The sequence below is a fragment of the Macrotis lagotis genome, chromosome 8, assembly GCF_037893015.1.
Source record: "Macrotis lagotis isolate mMagLag1 chromosome 8, bilby.v1.9.chrom.fasta, whole genome shotgun sequence".
Classification (NCBI taxonomy): Eukaryota; Metazoa; Chordata; class Mammalia; order Peramelemorphia; family Peramelidae; genus Macrotis; species Macrotis lagotis.
This window is the reverse complement of record NC_133665.1, coordinates 177,949,217-177,969,356: the sequence shown is the minus strand read 5'-3', so window position 1 is coordinate 177,969,356 and position 20,140 is coordinate 177,949,217. Positions and strand designations below refer to the sequence as shown.

The following is a 20,140-nucleotide window of genomic DNA, read 5'->3' as shown; positions in this document are numbered from 1 at the left end:
TATGCTTGAGAGTAAAAATTAATTAATATATGGGCATCCCATAGTGCCCACTACTATCCATGCAATGTCCAGAGAGTTAAAGGAAAGATCTGTGAAGAATTGAAGAGAGGACATAGACAAAAATTGAAAAAGATGAAAAATCAAGAGTAAGTATACAATAGAAAAAACATTCACATTAATAGGAATATAAATCCACCATTAAAATACCATAACATATATATCTCCACAGGAAATCTTTTCTATATTAAATATTAAACTAATTAAATTAATTTTAAATTAATTAAATTTTAATTTTAATGAACATAATGCAATGTGCTTGTTAATTTGATCTTTTCATATTTAATGATAGCAAATGGAATTTTCTTTTTAAACCAATTTCCTAATAATTTAAAGTTAAAACTAAACATGATTTAAGTTTAAAATAAAAAAAACATTAATTATGTGCTTACTTTACAGGTAGCTAGTTTTACAGACAGATAAATAATACATGAGAGGAAAATGAGCAAAGCTGTCAATTCAACAATTCAAATCAAATTTATTCAGTAGCTACCATGAGCAGACTATATATGGTAAACAATAAGATATAAAACTGAAATAAACACAGTCTCTGTCCTAAGGCAGCTTACAACCTAATAATGGAAATAAAAGAAACATGCAAATAAATAAAATACAAGTAAGAATATGGTATGTGTAAAGGAGAGATCTAGACAAAGTGCAAAGGAAAATTTTAGAATGATTTCCAGTTGCTAAACTTTTAGAGCTATTCCAAAAACACAAGGAGATGCCAGAGAAAAATGATCACTAGTCTTAGGTGGTAAAGATGCATCACATAATTTTTGGGAGGGTGAGAAGAATAAACTTTAATGTGGCACATATAATAGACTGTGTTAATTTTTTTAAAATAAAGATTTTGTGTATTTTGAGTTTTGCAATTTTTCCCTATTATTGCTTTCCTCTCCCCACCCCCCACAGAAGGCAGTCTGTTAGTCTCTACATTGTTTCCATGGTATACACTGATTTAAGTTGAATGTGATGAGAGAGAAATAATATCCTTAAGGAAGAAAAATAAAGTATAATAGCAAAATCACATATAACTTTTTTTCTAAATTGAAGGTGATAGTCTTTGGTCTTTATTCAAACTCCACGGTTCTTTCTCTGGATACAGATGTATTCTCCATCGCAGACAGCCCCAAATTGTCCCTGATTGTGGCACTGATGGAATGAGCAAATCCATCAAGGTTGATCATCACCCCCATGTTAGGTAATATTTTTATTATTAGGTTTTTTTCAGGGTTTTTTTTGCAAGGCAGTGGGGTTCAATGGCTTGCCCAAGGCCACACAGCTAGGTAATTATTAAGTGTCTGAGGCCGGATTTGAACTCAGGTATTCCTGACTCCAGGGCCGGTGCTCTATCCACTGCACCACCTAGCCACCCCAGGTAACATTTTTAAAAAGCTTTTCTCACAAGCTTTCTTTCATCATCAAGACTGAGATTGAAAGCAGAGTCAAAGGAGAGAGAAAGTACATGGTAGTGGAGAAATATGAAAGGAGGGAGTTGCGATCAGCAATGGCAACGGTAGAAAAATATGGAAGTAACTTTTGCCATGGACTTACCATAAAGAATGCGATCCACCCACGACAGAGTTGTTGGTGTTGGAACAAAGACTCAAGCACATTTTTTATTATTATTATTTTGGGAGGGGGAGGGGCAGGGCAAATGGGGCTGGGTGGCCTTCCTGGGGCCACATAGCAGGGTGATTGTTGGGTGTCTGAGGCCGGATTTGGACCTAGGTGCTCCTGGCTCAAGGGCCAATGCTCTGTCTGCCACCTAGCCACCCCTATTATTACTATTTTAATTTATTTTGGGTCTTTTTTTTCCCTTCTTTTTGGTTTTTGCAGGGCAGTGGGGTTCGGGTGGCTTGCATGTCACATGGCTGGGTGATTGTTGGGTGTACGGGGCCGGATGTGGGCTCAGGCGCTTGTGGCTCCAGGGCTGGTGCTCCATCCATTGTGCCACCTGGCCATACCTACAATTATTACTATTTTTTTAATTTTAATTTTTTCTCTCTCCCCTTTATCGCTCAAGCAAGTCTATATGGGGGAGGGGGTATTTCATTTACTCCTAAACAAGAATATTTATTAATGTAAAAAAACATTATTTGTACAAAATGTGAATAAATATTAAATTAATAAAAAAAAAGATTGAGATTGAAAAGTGAACAAATTTATTAATCAGTGCACTTGACCCTTTAGTCAGCAAGGACACCCTGCCCCAACGTCAGAGTTCCTGAAGATATTATGCTCCCTTTTACTCATAAAGTTAGCCCTTTCTTTTCAAATTTCCCCGGTGACTTTAAAAAAAAAAAGAGTAAAACAAAGCAGGGGGATCTGGAGTTGATGAAAAACAAAAAGAACAAGGCTTCTAGGGCATAGTCCTTTTCTTGATATAACTAACTCATGCTTGTTATCAAGGTAATGAACTATAACTGAAATCTATTTAACCAGTACCCAGGCCTGCAAAATGACACCGTGGATAAGGAACTCTGAGGAAGACCTTTGTTCAAATGCAGCCTCAGAAAGGTACCAGTTGTGGTCGCAGGCAAATCACAATAATAGCACTTGTTTCCTAGAGTTGTTGTAAAGCTAAAATGAATATTGATAGAGTCCTCTGAAAACCTTAAAACACTATGTCAATACTATTATTTTTCCTATTATTATTATTATTATCTTCACATATTTCATGCATCAGTTCTGAAAGGGAAGAGGGCAGAATGTACCCCTAACAATTTTCCAGAAATGAATATGTAAAACTGCATAATAATATTTGCTTAGTTAATATCATTAAAAGATTAGAAAAAACATCACAGGATCTTTATATTTGCTAATACAAGACTGAGCAGAAAAATAGTCCTAATAAAAAAATCAATTTGTAACTATGTCGTATACCAACAATCCTAGAGGGGTAAGCCACATGACACAAATGAAAGAGGACTAAGAAAATCTATCAAGTACTATTAAAAATCATGCTAGAAAAACAATCTAGGTAACTTAAAATATAAAATAGTTTTGGTGCATATTAGCTCATCAGTAAATATTTGCCTATAAAATACAAACTTTTCCAGTGATTTCAAAAAGAACTAGCAACATTCAAAACAGTCCATCAACTTCCTGAGGCAGTCTAAAGCTTTGTATATATTTTCAGTGAGGTAATAGGATCTGGAATTGACTTGTAAAGCTCATACTTTACAAAGGTCAAATTGAACAAGGGAATCATCTTTGGTAATTGTCTCCATCCCATCAGTGAGTGACTTCCTCCACCAAAGCAGTGGCTAATATTATTGCATTCTATGCAACTGTCTTCCATCTCCTTATGCTCCTGTGAAATCTTCAAATAGTGATTTTCTAAAGATGCCAAGGATGATCCTCAGGCAATTGCATGCTTGCATGCAAACATGCATTCAACCATGCTTTCCTCAGAAGTTGAAGCTCATCTGCCTCTTTCCTCTTTTGGCTCCATTTCTCTCTTGACTTCCTCTGTTACATCTCCTGTACAGAATCTTCACTGCCAATATGCCCCTGCCTCCTAGTGCCCTGATCTCCACTTGTGACTTTAATTTCAGAAATTGCAACATTCCTTTAAGAACTACCATATGGTATTGCAAGAAAGATGTTGACAAAATGGACTCTGGCTAGCGAGAAAAGCTTGGGGTTATTATTAAAAGCAATGTATAAAGTTATAGTATAAGAATGTAATAGAATGTAGTTGAGTTATGAGAAATGTGACCAGGTGGATTTCAGATAAACCTGGAAAGACTGGCATGAACTGATGCTGAGTAAAGTGAGCAGAATCAAGAGAGCATTGGGGCTGGCTAGGTGGCACAGTGAATAGAGCATTGGCCCTGGAGTCAGGAGTACCTGAGTTCAAATCTGGCCTCAGACACTTAATAATTACCTAGCTGTGTGGCCTTGGGCAAGCCTTGCAAAAAAAAAAAACCTAAAAAAAAGAGAGCATTGGAATAACAACAGCAATACTGTGCCACTTTTAGAAGGTTTTTTTTTGGTGGGGTTTTTTCCTTTTGTTCTGTTTCTTCTTTCACAATACAACTAATGTGGGAATATATTTATTATGAACTGATATCAAATTGTTTGCTGATTGGTGGTTTTTGTCCTTCATTATCAAAGATGACCAAAATGATATCACTATGTTTGAGACAAATGGCAATTTGAGACTAATACGAACTCGGAATGTTCTACCACAGATCAGGCACAAATAGTCCAAACAGTCAGGGTGGGTATACTTGCTGATGTCATGTTTACTTTGAGCTGCTTCAATTCTACCTTCCTCATAGAGTACAGCCCCCTCACTGATGAGGGCACGCCATGCTGAGGAGTCCTGTGCCAGTATCTTCCATGTTGCACAATCAAATCCAAAGTTCTTCAACGAGACCTTCAGGGTGTCCAGATATTGTTTCTTCTGACCCCCTTGTGAGCACTTGCCCTGTGGGAGTTCTCCACAAAATAGTTTTTTTGACAAGTGTACATGTAGCATTCTAACAATGTGTCCAGCCCTTCGTAGTTGCACTCTCTATAGTTAAGGTAGATGTTGGGCAGTTTAGTCCCAGAAAGGATGACCTCAGGGTCTGGTATCTTCTCCTGCCAGGTGATCTTTTTTTTGAAAGAAAGCTTTTATTTATCTTGAGTTTTACAATTATTCCCCCTAATCTCACTTCCCTCCCCCCCACCCCCCACAGAAGGCAGTCTGTTAGTCTTTACATTGTTTTTCATGGGTATACATTGTTCTCAGTTGAATGTGATGAGAAATCATATGCTTAAGGAAGACAAATAAAGTATAAGAGATAGCCAGGTGATTTTTAGAATCTTCCTAAGACAATTTAAATGGAAATGATTCAGTTTTCTGACATGGTGCTTGTAGACTGTTCAGGTGTACAGCAATGAAGGCAGCAAAATGGCTCTGTAGACCTTCACTTTGGTAGTCAATCTCTCTTCTCTCCCACAATTTCTTTTGGAGTCTCTCAAAAACCAAGCTAACTCTGTTAATATGAGTGTCAACCTCATTGTCATTGTGTACCTCTTTGGAAAATACACTGCCAAGGTAAGTGAACTTGTCCAGAGTTCTCAAAACCTCTCCATTTGCTGTATTCGATGGTTCCACAACTGGATGGGGTGGTGTTGGCTGATGGAACTCCTGGGTTCTTTTGGTGTTAATTTTTAGATCAAAAACTATCCTGGTGGGAAATTCCAATGTATTGCTTTCATATCTAGATAAATCTGATAAAACTATAACCAAGAACGAAGGTGAGGACCTGAAAAGAATTTTAGAAAATTTAGGTATGATGGATCTCTAGCAATGACTCAATCAGAATACAAAGGAATATACATATTTGTCAGCCTTGTATGGAACCTTAAATAGTGATCAAGTATTAGAGCATAAAAGCCTGAAGATTGAAAAAAGTAGAAATACTTAATATAGTCTTTATTAAGCACAGTAAAATACTGAGTTAAAAAGAAAAGGTTAAAAATTGGAAAATAAATAATTTAATCCTTAAATAACTGGTGAATCAAAGAACAAAAACAGAAAATTTCATCCAAGAAAAACTACAAATCAAAATTTTCTTAGGTGAAAAGTCATTTTTTCTAGATAGTTTACCAAAGAAAAAATAAATCAATGATCCTCTATTAAACATCTAACATGCAACACGTTCTTTCCTAAGTACCATTACTAATCCTTCCTATCAAAAATGATCATACCAATCAACTAAAGGATTGGAGACGTGAGTTACACAATTATGTTTATTATAGTGAGGGGTCTGCTATGCAAGGAATCCTACTCACTTGCCTTTATCAGAACCAATCTGGGCCTGACTTTTAGGAAACAGGACTAAAAAAGATGGTCCAGCAGGAATATCTTGGTCTTAAATGGTTTGAATTCCTCCCATTTCAGGGAGGCAATCACAGCATTATTGATGACCATTTCAGGGAATTGATGAGAAAATATACTATCCACTTCCTGGCAGACAGGATAGACTAAAGTTATAGAAACAGACTTTATAGGAATATTTTGTTTGAAGATGCCTTGATAAAGGGAAAATAAAATTTAAAGTGAAATTAAGTTTTCTTTTTTTGTAAATGCCACAGGTAGCAGTGAAAGAAGGCAAGCAATAGAACTACCACAAAACCCGAGTTATTTAGGCATCTTTAAAAACACATGTACAGAGATAAAATAAGATCAGAAGGAAATAGAGATCAGGTTAGTTATGAAAATTATGTTAAATTTATTCTGTATGTGTAAGGAAAATTACTATTACTTAGTGTTTTGTGTCTTTTTTCTTTTCTTTATATATTGGAATATTTTACTTATATTTTAAGTTCAGAAGTTTTTTTGTTTGTTTGTTTTTTTAGTTTTTACTAGGCAATGGGGTTAAGTGACTTGCCCAAGGCCACACAGCTAGGTAATTATTAAGTGTCTGAGGTCGGATTTGAACCCAGGTACTCCTGACTCCAGGTCCAGTGCTCTATCCACCGCGCCACCTAGCTGCCCTTAAGTTCAGAAGTTTAAAAAATTAAAGCATTATATAATCACCAAGGAAAATCCTAGTCCATTCTACTTCTCAAGTTAAATTCTGAACTTCATTTATCATTCATAAATAAGTGTCTGTTCAAATTATATATAGCAATAAATTAGATCTATATATTATCCATTCAATTACATTTTACACTCAAAAGACTATAAATTTTAGAGGTTTGCTCAAATGAGGGAGATTGTAACCATGAGGGAGATTGTAAGCAATCTGTGTTAGCCTAGATAATCTTTCTCTCAACTTCCCACAAGTTCTCCATGAGGAGGGCTCACCTAATATGCTTGGAGCCTATCTCACTTTCTAACATATCACAGACATCAGTAAAGCACCTGGGCAATAGGCTTATGTTCTAAATATGTGACCAAGCCATCTGCTCTTTAATTATTAATTTCATAATTCATTTCTATTCTACTTTGAAGTTCTCTATTTTGCAATGTGTTCACAGACAATATGTCCATAATGTCCTCTGAAGGGAATTCATTTTCATTGGTGTTGTCCAAATCTTGAAGTCATGCAATTCTGGTATCAAGAACTATTATTTCTGGGAGAAGTTTAGGGTTGTTTTAAAAGTTTTTCAATTTCCTCAGGCTAATCATTTACTTTGTTTAAATGAAAAGTTCTCAAATGCACATCATAATCTGAAAATAAATATTGTCCACTTGATTTTTCCTTTGGAAATGAATGGGCCATACTCCTTGGAATGGTTACAGATCCCTTCTGGAAGACTTTTCAACGTCCCAGGGCAACGAGAAGCATCAAGAGGACATTACCATCCAAAGGTAATCTATGCTCAATTTAAAATATGCTTGACTTCTTCCATCCCTTCAAGTCTTCATCAAGCATTCATTCACATGTTATTTTACACCTTAGTAGGCATTCCTGGTCAGGAGATGATTGAATAAGGCTCTCTTTTACCATATGACAAGTTATCTTGCAAAATGCTGAAGCATTCATCAAAGATACCTTGTTGGAAAGAGATTCTTTAAAAGGTGTCATTTTGCTATACAAATGTTTTATAATACACATTTAAGCACTGTGGAATCTATTATTCTGCATTTCTATCAAATGTGTGAAGGTAAGCCTGTGGTCTACTGTGGAAGATCATTTTATGAAAGTCTGTCTACTCCCTTTTTAATGAACTTAATCAATGGTGCCCATGATGCGGATATAGATGATTCTCATGAAGGTTTATACAGATAGGAAAGTAGATGTAAAGTGAGTAATTGCTGAAGTTCTCTCCATTGCCTTTTTGGATTACTTTAAAATATTTGAATTTTTTTCTATGCCTTTGGTATAGCACTTCTCACCTCCAACCCATCTCTTATGAATCAGTTCATTAACATATTCACAACTGTGTTGCCTTCAACATGGATTTCTTCATGTACATTCTAATTCCATAGCTTTTCTCTATTTTATTTAGTGTGATCTCTACTCAATTCTGACAGTTCCAACAGGACTACAATGTTTTAATTCAAGTGTGGTGACTTTATTATCTATTTTTAGGTTTTTTGCAAGGCAATGGGATTAAGTGGCCTGCCCAAGGTCACACAGCTAGGTAATCATTAAGTGTCTAAGGTTGGATTTGAACTGAGGTACTCTAGGGCCTGTGCTCTATCCACCTAGCCGCCCTGACTTTATAATTCTTGACAATGAAATATTTATTATTAAAAAATTTCTGATCTTTCCCATTTTCTTTCAACTGATTTCCTTCATTTGCATTCTGAAACACTTTTGGTCTGAGTGTTTATTTGTGCTTGTAATCAAGTTTTCATAAAACTGGACTTCTATCTATGCTGTTTATTGTTTCATGGGATAATACTACTTACAACACCTTTCTCAATAATAGTATCAATAATTAGCAGTTATATACCAAATTAAAATTTATAAAGTGTCTTAAAATTATTTCATTTTGTTCTTACAACAACCCTGGGAAGTAACTGAAGCAGAAAGAAGTGAAATATGACATGACTAGGATTATAGAGCTAGTATTTTTATTCTTCTTACTTTATTCTAATATTGATCATTGATCCAACAAGTTGAAGGTGTAACTATCATTTTCTCTTTTTTAATTTTAAATATTTTATTTATTTTGGGTTTTACAATTTTTCCCCTAAACTTACTTCCCTCCCCCACACCCCACAGAAAGCAATCTGCCAGTCTCTACATTGTTTCCATGATATGCATTGATCTAAATTGAATGTAATGAGAGAGAAATCATATGCTTAAGTAAGAAAAATAAAATATAAGAGACAGCAAGATTACATAATAAGACAGCAGTTTTTTTTTTAAATTAAAGGTAATAATCCTTGGTCTTTGTTCAAACTCTGCAATTTTTTCTCTAGATACAGATGGTATTCTCTATCACAGACAGCCCCAAATGGAATGAGCAAGTCCATCAAAGTTGATCATCACCCCCATGTTGCTGTTAGGGTGTGTACAATATTTTTCTGGTTCTGCTCATCTCACTCAGCATCAGTTCATGCAAATCACTCTACACTTCCGTGAATTCCCATCCTTCCTGATTTCTAATAGAATAGTGCTCCATGACATATATATACACCACAGTTTAAGTCATTCCCCAACTGAAGGATGTTTACTTGATTTCCAATTCTTTGCCACCACAAACAAGGCTGCTATGAATATTTTTGTACAAGTGATGTTTTTATCCTTTTTTGTCATCTCTTCAGGGTATAGATCCAGTAATGACATTGCTGGATCAAAGGGTATGCACATTTTGTTGCCCTTTGGGGCATAGTTCTCATAGTTCCAGACTGCTCTCCAGAAAGATTGGATGAGTTCACAGCTCCACCAACAATGTATTAGTGTCCCAGATTTCCCACAACCCTTCCAGAAATGATCATCGTCCTTTCTGGTCATATTGGCCAATCTGAGGGGTATGAGGTGGTACCTCAGAGAAGCTTTAATTTGCATTTCTCTAATAAGTAATGACTTAGAGCAATTTTTATATGACTATGGACCACTTTGATTTCCTCATCTGTAAATTGCCTTTGCATATCCTTTAACCATTTGTGACTATCATTTTTTTTTAGATTTTTCAAGGCAATGGGGTTAAGTGGCTTGCCCAAGGCCACATGGCTAGCTAATTATTAAGTGTCTGAGGTCGGATTTGAACCCAGGTACTCCTGACTCCAAGGCCGGTGCTCTATCCACTGAACCAACTAGCCACCCCATGACTATCATTTTCTAATCATTAAATGTACTCAATTTCATTTTTATGATGTTATTCAGTGCCCACAATGTATAATGTCTTCTGATTCTTTTGTTAGAAAAAGTAGTCATGCCATATACTCATAAGGCTTTTGAGGAACCTGCAAGTCTCTGGATTCTCTAATTTCTTATTCCTGACTTATGTTTTTCACCACAGTTCTCACCATCTTCACCTATCCCACTTTTGCAATGAAAGCTTCAAATATGAACTTGTATGTTTATTTAATTTGCAGGATCTTATCAAGTACCCTATATAATTTCTCTCCTTTATATTCTGCAATAGAACTAATAATTTTTTCTACAATGGCCTTCAAAAATACTTGTCATGAAAACTGAAATATAAGATTACCAAATGCTCCATAATACTACTGTTGACATTGAGTACACCATAAAACTAACTCCACTAATAGTGTTATTTGTCTCTCCAAGAAGTAGATCTGATCCAACCCTCCATTTAGCACCATTCATTTTTATTTTCTGGTGCCACTTATAGCAAAAGTGTGAAGACTGATGTGATCCAGTTCCTACAGTATTTGTCTACTTACCGATGACTGGATGAGGATATCCTATTTAGAATACTAAAGTCAAGTTAAAGATTATAGAAGAATGAAAAACTTACCCAAAGCACCCTTTGCCTCCTTTTCTTCCATTCCATTACTCACTATGGAAGAAGAAAGTGTACCAAACAACCTGAGAGTTCTTTTGTATTTTACTTAGTTTTGTGAGTCGCCAAGGCTAAAGAATTCATAATCAAGTAACCAATTTAGTGGTGATGAGCCTTATCCATTTTTAACTAGGCAGATCCTGGTCCCTTTCCCAGATCATACTCAAAGCCTTCCCAATAAAGCAGAGCCTTCAAGAACTCAAAGTCACCTCCACACCCTTCTGAAGCAACAGAATAGGAATTTGTGGATATTTTTGAATACATTCTTCTTCCACTTGGTTTTTCCTGTATGCACAGTCTGAATTCTTGAGTGATAACAACTCAACAATATATTACAACATTGCTTTGCAGTGTTCTGAGCCTTGATGCAATCATCAAATGTCATCCACAAACAGGAGCATCTGAGGAAATGATCAATGATAATCAGAGCTGACATTTTGACACTGCTTTAAGTTTTGTGCAGCACTTCAATATGTATATTATCTCCTCCGAGTCTCACAACAACCTGCTAAAACAGCTAGACTTGCTCATACTTAAGACAGCCACTACGTGTCAGAGAAGGGATTTAAATTCAGGACTCCCAAGTCCAACCCTCCAGCCATTACCCAACATTTTTCTTTAAGTAACTAGCCCTACTGAGGAGGGGGGAGGATTACAGGTATTTCTTAGATATACATTCTCTGGAAACTGCTGGCTTACAAAAGTTTCACATTAAGATTTCTAGAGCAGGAGTATGAGTTCTCTTTCATGGTTTAAAAAAAAATACAAATTTCTTCAAAGGATGTGGATCCGAAGGTTACGTTATGAGGAAATGAATACAATCAGACACTCTGTAACAAGAGTTTGAGCAAAGAGGAGATAAAAATATCGGTGCAGTGCGGCTAGGTGGCACAGTGGATAGAGCACTGGCCCTGGAGTCAGGAGTATCTGAGTTCAAATCCAGCCTCAGACACTTACCTAGATGAGTGGCCTTGGGCAAGCCACTTAAACCCCATTTAACCTGCAAAAAAATCCTAAAAAAAAATAGAGGTGCAATGGGGAGGAAGAGAAATTTCCATATCAATCTACTGGCTAACTATGCCTATAAGAGAAAAAGGGCAAGAGTCCACTGTGGATGGTAAAAGGATGAGGAAAAGACCAGGGACCTCCATATCTGCTTGGGAGTGATGTTCAGTGTGATCTAGTCCCTTGCAAGGAGAAAGAGAGGAGTTGGAGTCAGGACTGCCCAGTGATACCATTCCTCTGAAGGCAGTTAATTACCAGGCAAATAAAAGCAGACCAAACCACAGCATAATGAAGTTTCAAGGTTTTTCTGCATCCTCCCGAGGTTACAGGGAAAGGAGTATAGGGAAGGGAGGCAAAAAGTATCATTTTTACCCAATAAATAGAAAGAATCACTATCAACCAATATGTCTACTTTCTCATGTCTATAAAAACTTTATGGTGCAGTTAGGTGGAGTCAGGAGGATCTGAGTTCAAATCCAGTCTCAGACACTTATTACCTAGCTGTGTGACCTTGGACAGGTCACTTAACCCCATTGTCTTGAAAAAATAAAAAAAACTTTATATGAGAATGCTCACACACATATCAAGGGTATCCTTGGAGCAAATACAAAATGAGAACAGGTTGGCTTTTGTTTTAGATTTCATACAACAAATCACATACCCAGTAACACACCTGACTACAAGGTAAAAAGGACACACACACACACACACACACACACACACACACACACACACATCTATTGTTTGTGGAGTTCAAAGAGGCATCTAACAATTTCTTTGACTAAAATGCAACCTTAAAAATACTTATTAAAATATTTTTAAAATAAAGTGATTCTCATTTATATTAAACCATATAAAAGGGTCTACAGTCATAATGACCATGAAGATAAATGTTCAATGATATAATGGGTATCAATATTGAATATAAAGCAGGAAGGCATATGCTCACCCACAAGGTCTTCAGTATCCTAGAGGTATCCTATGCAAAGTCCAAATAAAAGAGAGATAACTACTGATGGCAAAGACCATGGAAATAACTTTGTTCAATAATCCACTAAGTACAAAGTAAAAAAATAGGAAGACAAAATGTTTCTCTCAAAGGTGTTCACTAGAGTTCTGAAGGGTATTCTATGTAGAGTCTAAATAAAATGGGGATTAACTATTGTTGGCAATATTATTTAAAAGCTCCTTTTTGGGGGGATAAGATGGTGCTAATTGCATTAAGCCCCCAGACTGTACAGGGATGTGAAGCAAGTTTACTGAAAAGAAATTGAACTAGCCATGCACATTTGGATCAAAAATGTCTACTGCCCAGATTATGACATATAGCTAATGACACAGATCAATTTTCCATCAATTTTAAGTATCTCAGATTGGAGTTACAGATGAACCAATAAGCGTGGGGGGAATGGTGCAGAAATGAATGGGAAGAAGACATCAGACTGGATTACATTCTAGAAGTGGCATTCATTTTAATGATCTGAAGATGATCAATGTATACAAATGCTTAGCAGTATCCTCGAGGATATTATATGGGTGTGAATCAGAATTGTAGAAGAATAAAAACTGTAAAAGGCCCAGAGGACAAAAGTGAGATGTGTGGTTGATGCAACAACATTGCAAATTCTGACTTTTATGTGAGAAATAGCATAAAATCCAACATCAAGAAAGTATATTATTGAAAAAGTATGAGGACCAGTGATGTATTGAATAAAAGAGAATAGGCAGACTAATATTCCTTTGTAGAGGAATTATGGAAATTGATAACCATAGAACAAAAATGAAGTATAGTATAGTATAGTATAGTATAGTATAGTATAGTATAGTATGGTATGGTATGGTATGGTATGGTATGGTATAGTATAGTATAGTATAGTATAATATAAACTGCAAAGACAGAAGGCATTCTCATTCAGATAGTCACACATCATTCTGACGAAGACTTGAATGCTACCCAAATGACAAGCTATATATAATCACTTCCCTCAGATATTTTTCTTTCATTAAAATAAATTAGACAACCATGTTCCTGAGACATGGGGGTCAACTACATGAAGCCTGGGGACTTTTCCCAAGGTGATTTACTATGGCACTACAGGAAAGGTACTGGGTTAGGGATGCTAATTTCAGCTTTGTTATTTGCTACCTAGGTGACCTTGGGCAAATAGCTTAACCTCTCTGGGCTTCATTTACTTCATCTGCAAAATGATGGAGTTCAACAAAATAATATCTCCACATTTGCAGCAGTTTTAAATTAGAGGCTCTCTGATGATTCAAAAGATTAAACTCAATAGAATTACTGATCATTTAGAAAGGAATAAAAATCAAATATTAGTTTCTAGATATAGCTAGCATAAAGTAAGTTCCTATTGATAAATGAATGTGATATGTCATAGTTAACTTAATGTTACTTGTTAATTTTCTATACTATGTATAGGATATATACTGGATTTCCAACTTTCAAAAGAATCATATTAAATAAAATACAACAGAAAATTACACTTAATTCAAGAAGCATTCATTGTATCATACAAAGGTACTGCAATGATGAATGTGATTTTCCTAGTTTTTAAAAAAACAGGACATTTTTGAATAACCATAAAGCCATCATTATGATCATAATCATACTATGTGAGGAAGAGTCTAATTATCTGAATTTTCCATGATTAGATTTCATATAACTATGACTTAATGGTATAAGAAGAGTCTATACTTAAATGTCCATGGTTGTGTTTGCTAAATTCTCAATACTAATTTGTCATTTAAAACAAATCTAGACTCAATGCTTTGTGCCTCTTTTGCATGGATTCTCTAACCACTTTATATATGTATCTGCTGTCTCCCTCAATACAATGCAGGTTATCTTGAAAACAGAAATCACAAAATTAGGAAACTTCAAAAGTTGGAATGGACTTCATGGACTTCTAGTCCAGCCACCAGACAAAAGAAGATTCTACATCACACTGGTCACATGACTGACCAACCTCCATTTAAAAGGAGGTGGAGGAAGAGGGAGAGAGATAAACATTTTCGGTGATCCATCCTCAGTCTAGGCAGCTCTCACTGTTGGAACATTTCTTCACCTTCTTCCCACTACTCCTGGTTCTGCTCTCTAGGACCAGAAAAGAAATAGTACCGCTCCTCAACACAACAGTCCTTCACCTCCTCTCCAGGCTCCTATGTCCAGTTCCTTCAAGACGTCTTTATAGGTCAATTACTTTATTCTTTGTGCTGGAATTCCTTGGATTGAGTACTGGGTAAACTTTTTAGAAATATATTCAGCTGCCTGACTCTATCATTCATTTTGTCATTTACTTCCTAAATGGAACTTAACATTTAATTTTTGTTAAAAAATGAGAATGTTCAGTGATTATACAGCTACCTCCTTGGTTTAGACCCTTGTCATACCCAGACTGCTGCAGGACCCTCTCCTTGGTCCTGCTACCAAGGTTTTCTCCCCATTCCAGTTCATTCTACACATTGCTATCCGTGAGCCTTTCCTTAAATGTAAAGCTGTCCACAGAATGCTTTGACATAATCAACTTCAATGGCTCCCTCATGTCTACAGGGTCAAATATAAATTCCTCTATTTTGTCAAGTTCTTCACAACCTGTCCCATCCCTATCTTTCCAGCTTCACTGGGCATCATCAAACTCTGCAACCCAAACAAACAGGTCTTCTGTGTGTGTGCCTCCATCTCTTCCTCTAGTGGCTTCTATTCCTCCCAAATTGCATTAGTTCTAACTCCTTTGTATTTATGTTCATGAATACTCACTCTATATACTCTGTAGCTATTTATTGGTGTCCTCCTTTAGAATGTAATATTCCTGAAGGCATCTGGGATCTAGTGGGTATTTAATGAATGTTGGCTGATTCAATTGTTGATTGTCATAAAATTATTTAGGATAGATAAAACTGTCTTTGAGATTATTAATTACCAAACATACTCTGATTCCCTTGATAAGGGATGAAACTAAATGGAGTAGTCAAATATGTTACTACATAAGTGGCTTCCACATACAAAATTAACAGTCTTAACATCGAAATAGAATCAGAATTACATGTTTCAAGAAAAGAGATATGAGAGATTATCTAGTACAATACTCTCATGTTGTGATTTAAAATAAAAACCTGCTACCCAAAGGGTGGTAACATGTTCAAGATCAATAAGACACAAGAATAGAAGAATTGTCCTACTCTTCAGTCAAGTGCTTTTCTACCTCATGGTGATGTTGCTATTCTCATAACAATCCAGGTATTATGTTACAATGAAAAATTCCCTCAATAAACTCACTGGTCATTTTTTCTTATGCAATTATGTAAAGAATATTTTATAATTAATGGAAAATTCCTTCTGTTTGCTCTCTGTAATTGGAAATTACAATCTGAAATTAGAATTCGACTTCTGTATGTATCCCTGGCTTTACAGAATAAATGTAATCTAGCAAATTTATAAAGATTAATTTCCTGAATGAATTCCATGATAAAATTGTTGATACCTATTCAAATTGAAACATGAGACTTATTTGAAAACTTTTGGGAAGGAAGAGATTATAATGATCATCAGACTTTCCAGACGATAACATTTTGTATCTCTATCATTCAAAGGAATCTTCTTAATTTTAGGATCTCTACTCTACTACCATCACTCTCCCCTCCTTAACCTTTAGGAATTCCCATACCTGGAGACTTCATAAAGGAAAAAAGAGGTCATGAGCTAAAAGTCCTGTGCAGACCAGTTTTCAGCAAAATAAAGGGACCTCTGTTTTCCCATCTGTAAAATGAGAGGTGGATGAGTAGCATGGCAAAGTAGGCAGAGTAGGAAGAATACAAAATGATAAGTAAGGTAGGGGAGCCCAGAAGCCATTCACCCCAACATGAGAATTGTTGAGGATCCCCATACCCCTTGCCTTACTGAAGAATAGAGAAATCTTTTCTGGACAGAGTGCTCTGGGACCCTGAGGTCACAGTTCCCTTCTCTCTAACAGGTCAGGTTAGCCAAGAAGCAATGAAGATGATCAGGAAGTGATCCCATGTCTTTCTTCCTCCCCAGAAAAGCTACTTGCTGATGTGTGATGGGTCAAAGCAAATGTTAGTAAGAAAATCTGCTAGGAATTCAAAATGCCAAGACATCTCACTAAAAGTGCCTTTATCTCCCTCCATTGACCACCCACCATCTGACCTGAGGAAAGTGAGGCAGTAACTACAACAATTCTACCTGTAAATTGAATATTAGTCTCTAAATACCACAGCCCAGGAAAAGTTCTACCTCCCAGAATCTCTTGCCACCAATCAGATCATAAAGCTTCCCTGTCATGAAGAATGTAGGGGTGGGTCACTGGGACAAGTCATATCCACAATCCACAATACCTATTGTTGGTAAATTTTGCATGCTGACTATTAGTATTATTTGTCTAGCTAAATAAGATGCTAGTGACATGTTTTAGAAACCCTGAATCTATATGTTTCTCTAGCTTTATAAACTAAGATCAGTTTCAACATTCTTTTAATTTCTATGTGCATATCACATCTTAAGAAAACATAGGACAATTTTATATAACCTTACATATGGTACACTTAAATTCAATTAAAATAATCTTACCTGTGTAAAAAGAATAAACTGAGCAAACTGCCAAGGAAGCATGAAAGCAACATTAGACAAAAGGAGAGCAAGGAGGTCTCTCTTATGATTTCGATGAGACCTTAAAAAAGAGAAAAAGAGTACATTTAGCCAGAAAACCTCTTACTCAAAAATACCAAAATTTAAATAGTGGACTGTGAAAGTCTTCTCCCTAACACTATGCTCTTGTCCTTCTTCTCTTCTTTAATACCTCTTTTAAGGTTCCTAATCCCTTGATTCCTTCCTCCTGTTTGGCCTCGTACAAAACTACTGAAGTTCTCACCCTCAAGTGAACATTACTCTTTACCTCGAGGAGGCAGGAGATGCTTTCAGGAATCTAGAATGGAATTTGAAGTTTCAGGAGCAGTTTCTTTGCCCTGACTGAGACAGATCTTGCTGATAATAAGTATGATCCATACCTGGCCAGATGACTCCAAAGAAGAAAAGTGATTCTGGTGACTTTACACAGCATCCCTCACTTAAATCCAGTTCACTTACATGTCATGGCATCACCTCCCTGATGTCAATGGTCCTCTTTGAGAATAAAGAACAAATAATAACAACCCCTGTGAAAATACTCTGATTTGGGGCAGCTAGGTGGCACAGTGGATAGAGCACTGGCCTTGGAGTCAGGAGTACCTGAGTTCAAATCCGACCTCAGACACTTAATAATTACCTAGCTGTGTGGCCTTGGGCAAGTCACTTAACCCCATTGCCTTGCAAAAACTAAAAAAAAAAATACTCTGATTCTTTCTATGCAAGCTGCAACAGTGTTAACTGATAGAAATTTGTTCCCTCTATGTATGAGGTATTAGTACTTAAGTATGAAACAGATCCTTTGAAGAGACAGGTATAAGCCTAAATTTCTAGTTGGTCCCCCCCAGAAATTGCTATCATAATTCATCTGATTAGGGAATCCCCCCAATGGCTTCATTTTCCTTCCAACACAGACTTGAATCTATATGTATTCACTTTGATAAGGTCCCATTATTGAAGGACCCACACTCAGAACTTAATATCACATTCCAATTTCTTCAAAAAATGAGGGTTCAAAAGGTCCTCTATACCTCTAAATTCTATATGCAAAATCTTGACTTTCTTTTCTTTCTACCATCCTCCACCCCAAAATCCATATCCCCAGTTCCAAATTAAGGCTACTAATTGGTTCTGAAGAAAGTGACAAAAACAAAGTGAATGGCTCCACTACAAATGCATTCTAAGACTAGGTCCTTGCAGTGGCTCCAGATCTTCCTGTCTTAGTGGTTCCCTTTTCTACACCTCTTCAACAAGGCTAAGTGAAAATGGTATGGGATCTGGAATCTGAAAACCTGAATTCAAACTCACTCTTCCAGTTGCTGTGTTGTCTTGGGTAAATCACTTCATTTTCCCACCTTTTGGTGAGGGAGTTGAACAAAATGAACTCTACCTTTAGACCCCTTCTCACTACCCCCCCCCCAACTTTCCCTCCTATTTTGTCAGCAACACTGAAGATTCAATCTGATTTCCCCCATCAATCTTATTTTTCTTGTGATAAACTTCTTTCTCCTTCCCACTGTTTTTTTCTCTTAAGTTCATAAACATGCATGAACTGCTGAGACATTAAAAGTTCAGAGTCTTGACCCTACATCCTCTTTTCCTGCAAACTTCAGGGAAAAGTTCTCTACATCTCGTGCATCCAAATCATCATCTACTCTTTCCTCAAGGTCATTTGGCCTTTGGTCAATGATCTCTCCTCCCTTGGTTTCCATGACGTGGCATTCTCAGGATTATTGTACTATGTCTGAATGTTCCTTCGTTCTCTCTCTGATTTGTTCCTCAATCTCCCCCTACCAATTTGAACCCGGTTATTCTTTCCTACTCTCCTTCTCCCTCTAACCACTCCCTCAAAACTTCAAACCCACATTTCCAAACTCTGGATATTACCAATATCTCAGATTCAATTATCTCCAAATATAAACTCACCATCTTTCCCCAAAAAACATGAGCCTCATTCATCATAAGACCCATCTTTGGCCTGCCCCCTCTGTCCCTCGCTCTCTCCCTCCCCTAATACAACCTTTTTTTTTTTTTTGCAAGGCAATGGGGTTAAGTGGCTTGCCAGATTTGAACTCAGGTACTCCTGACTCTAGGACCGGTGCGCTATCCACTGTACCACCTAGCCACCCTACCCTAATACAATCTTGTTGATTGTATCTCTAAAATATCTTATCAACACCCTAATTCAAACTCACATCACTTTTTACTGCTCTGACTGCCTGGATAACAGCAGGTTATGCCCATAACTTCAGTCTAGATATACTCTAACAGAGCTACAATTCTCAAGAGTTATGGGTTTCTTTCCCCCAGGTAGGGTAATCTAATCTTTTTCTATATATCTCCGGAATCTCTATGAAGATCAAATTTTCTGTTCAGCATTGGTTTCTTTAATCAGGAAAATTTGCTTTTATTCAATATCCATCTTTTCCCATAAAAGACATCCTCAATATTACTGGATAGGTGATTCTTGTTGCAATCCATGCTCTTTTCCTTTTTTGGAATGTCATTCTAAGCCCTACAATCCCTTAATGTAGAAGCTGCTAAATCTTATGTTATCAAGACTGTGGCTTTATGATAATTGGCTTGCAAGATTTTCTTCTTGGGGCCGGCTAGGTGGCGCAGTGGATAGAGCACCAGCCCTGGAGTCAGGAGGACCTGAGTTCAAATCTGACTTCAGACACTTAATGATTACCTAGTTGTGCGGCCTTGGGCAAGCCACTTAACCTCATTTGCCTTGGAAAAAAAAAACCTAAAAAAATACAAAAAAAAAAAGATTTTCTTCTTGATTCATTAATTTTGAAATTTAGCTACAATATCCCTTGTCATATTAATTTTTGGATCCCCAACAGGGGAAGATTGGTAGAGTCTTTCAAAGATGTTTTTTGCTCTCTGGTTCTAGAATATAAGTTTTTCCTTGATAATTTCTTGAAAGATATAATCTAGGCTCTTTTGCTGATGATCATGGCATTCAGCAAGTCCAATAATTCT

The 20,140-nt window shown here is 36.5% G+C and overlaps 1 protein-coding gene across 6 annotated transcripts in view; it reads right to left on the bottom strand.

Annotated features, from left to right (window-relative positions):
• The window catches only part of LOC141496388 (putative C-mannosyltransferase DPY19L2), a 152,829-nt gene that overhangs the window by 76,763 nt on the left and 55,926 nt on the right, over positions 1-20,140 (bottom strand). For 4 of the 6 annotated variants that reach the window (XM_074198914.1, XM_074198916.1, XM_074198918.1 and 1 more), the window contains exons 9-10: positions 17,099-17,198; positions 12,446-12,475 (exon numbers count right to left, since the gene is read on the bottom strand). In XM_074198914.1, coding sequence (XP_074055015.1) covers positions 12,446-12,475; positions 17,099-17,198 — 130 coding nt within the window. The remainder of the gene's footprint in view (positions 1-12,445; positions 12,476-17,098; positions 17,199-20,140) is intronic. The other 2 variants (XM_074198915.1, XM_074198917.1) reach the window with 1 other exon arrangement.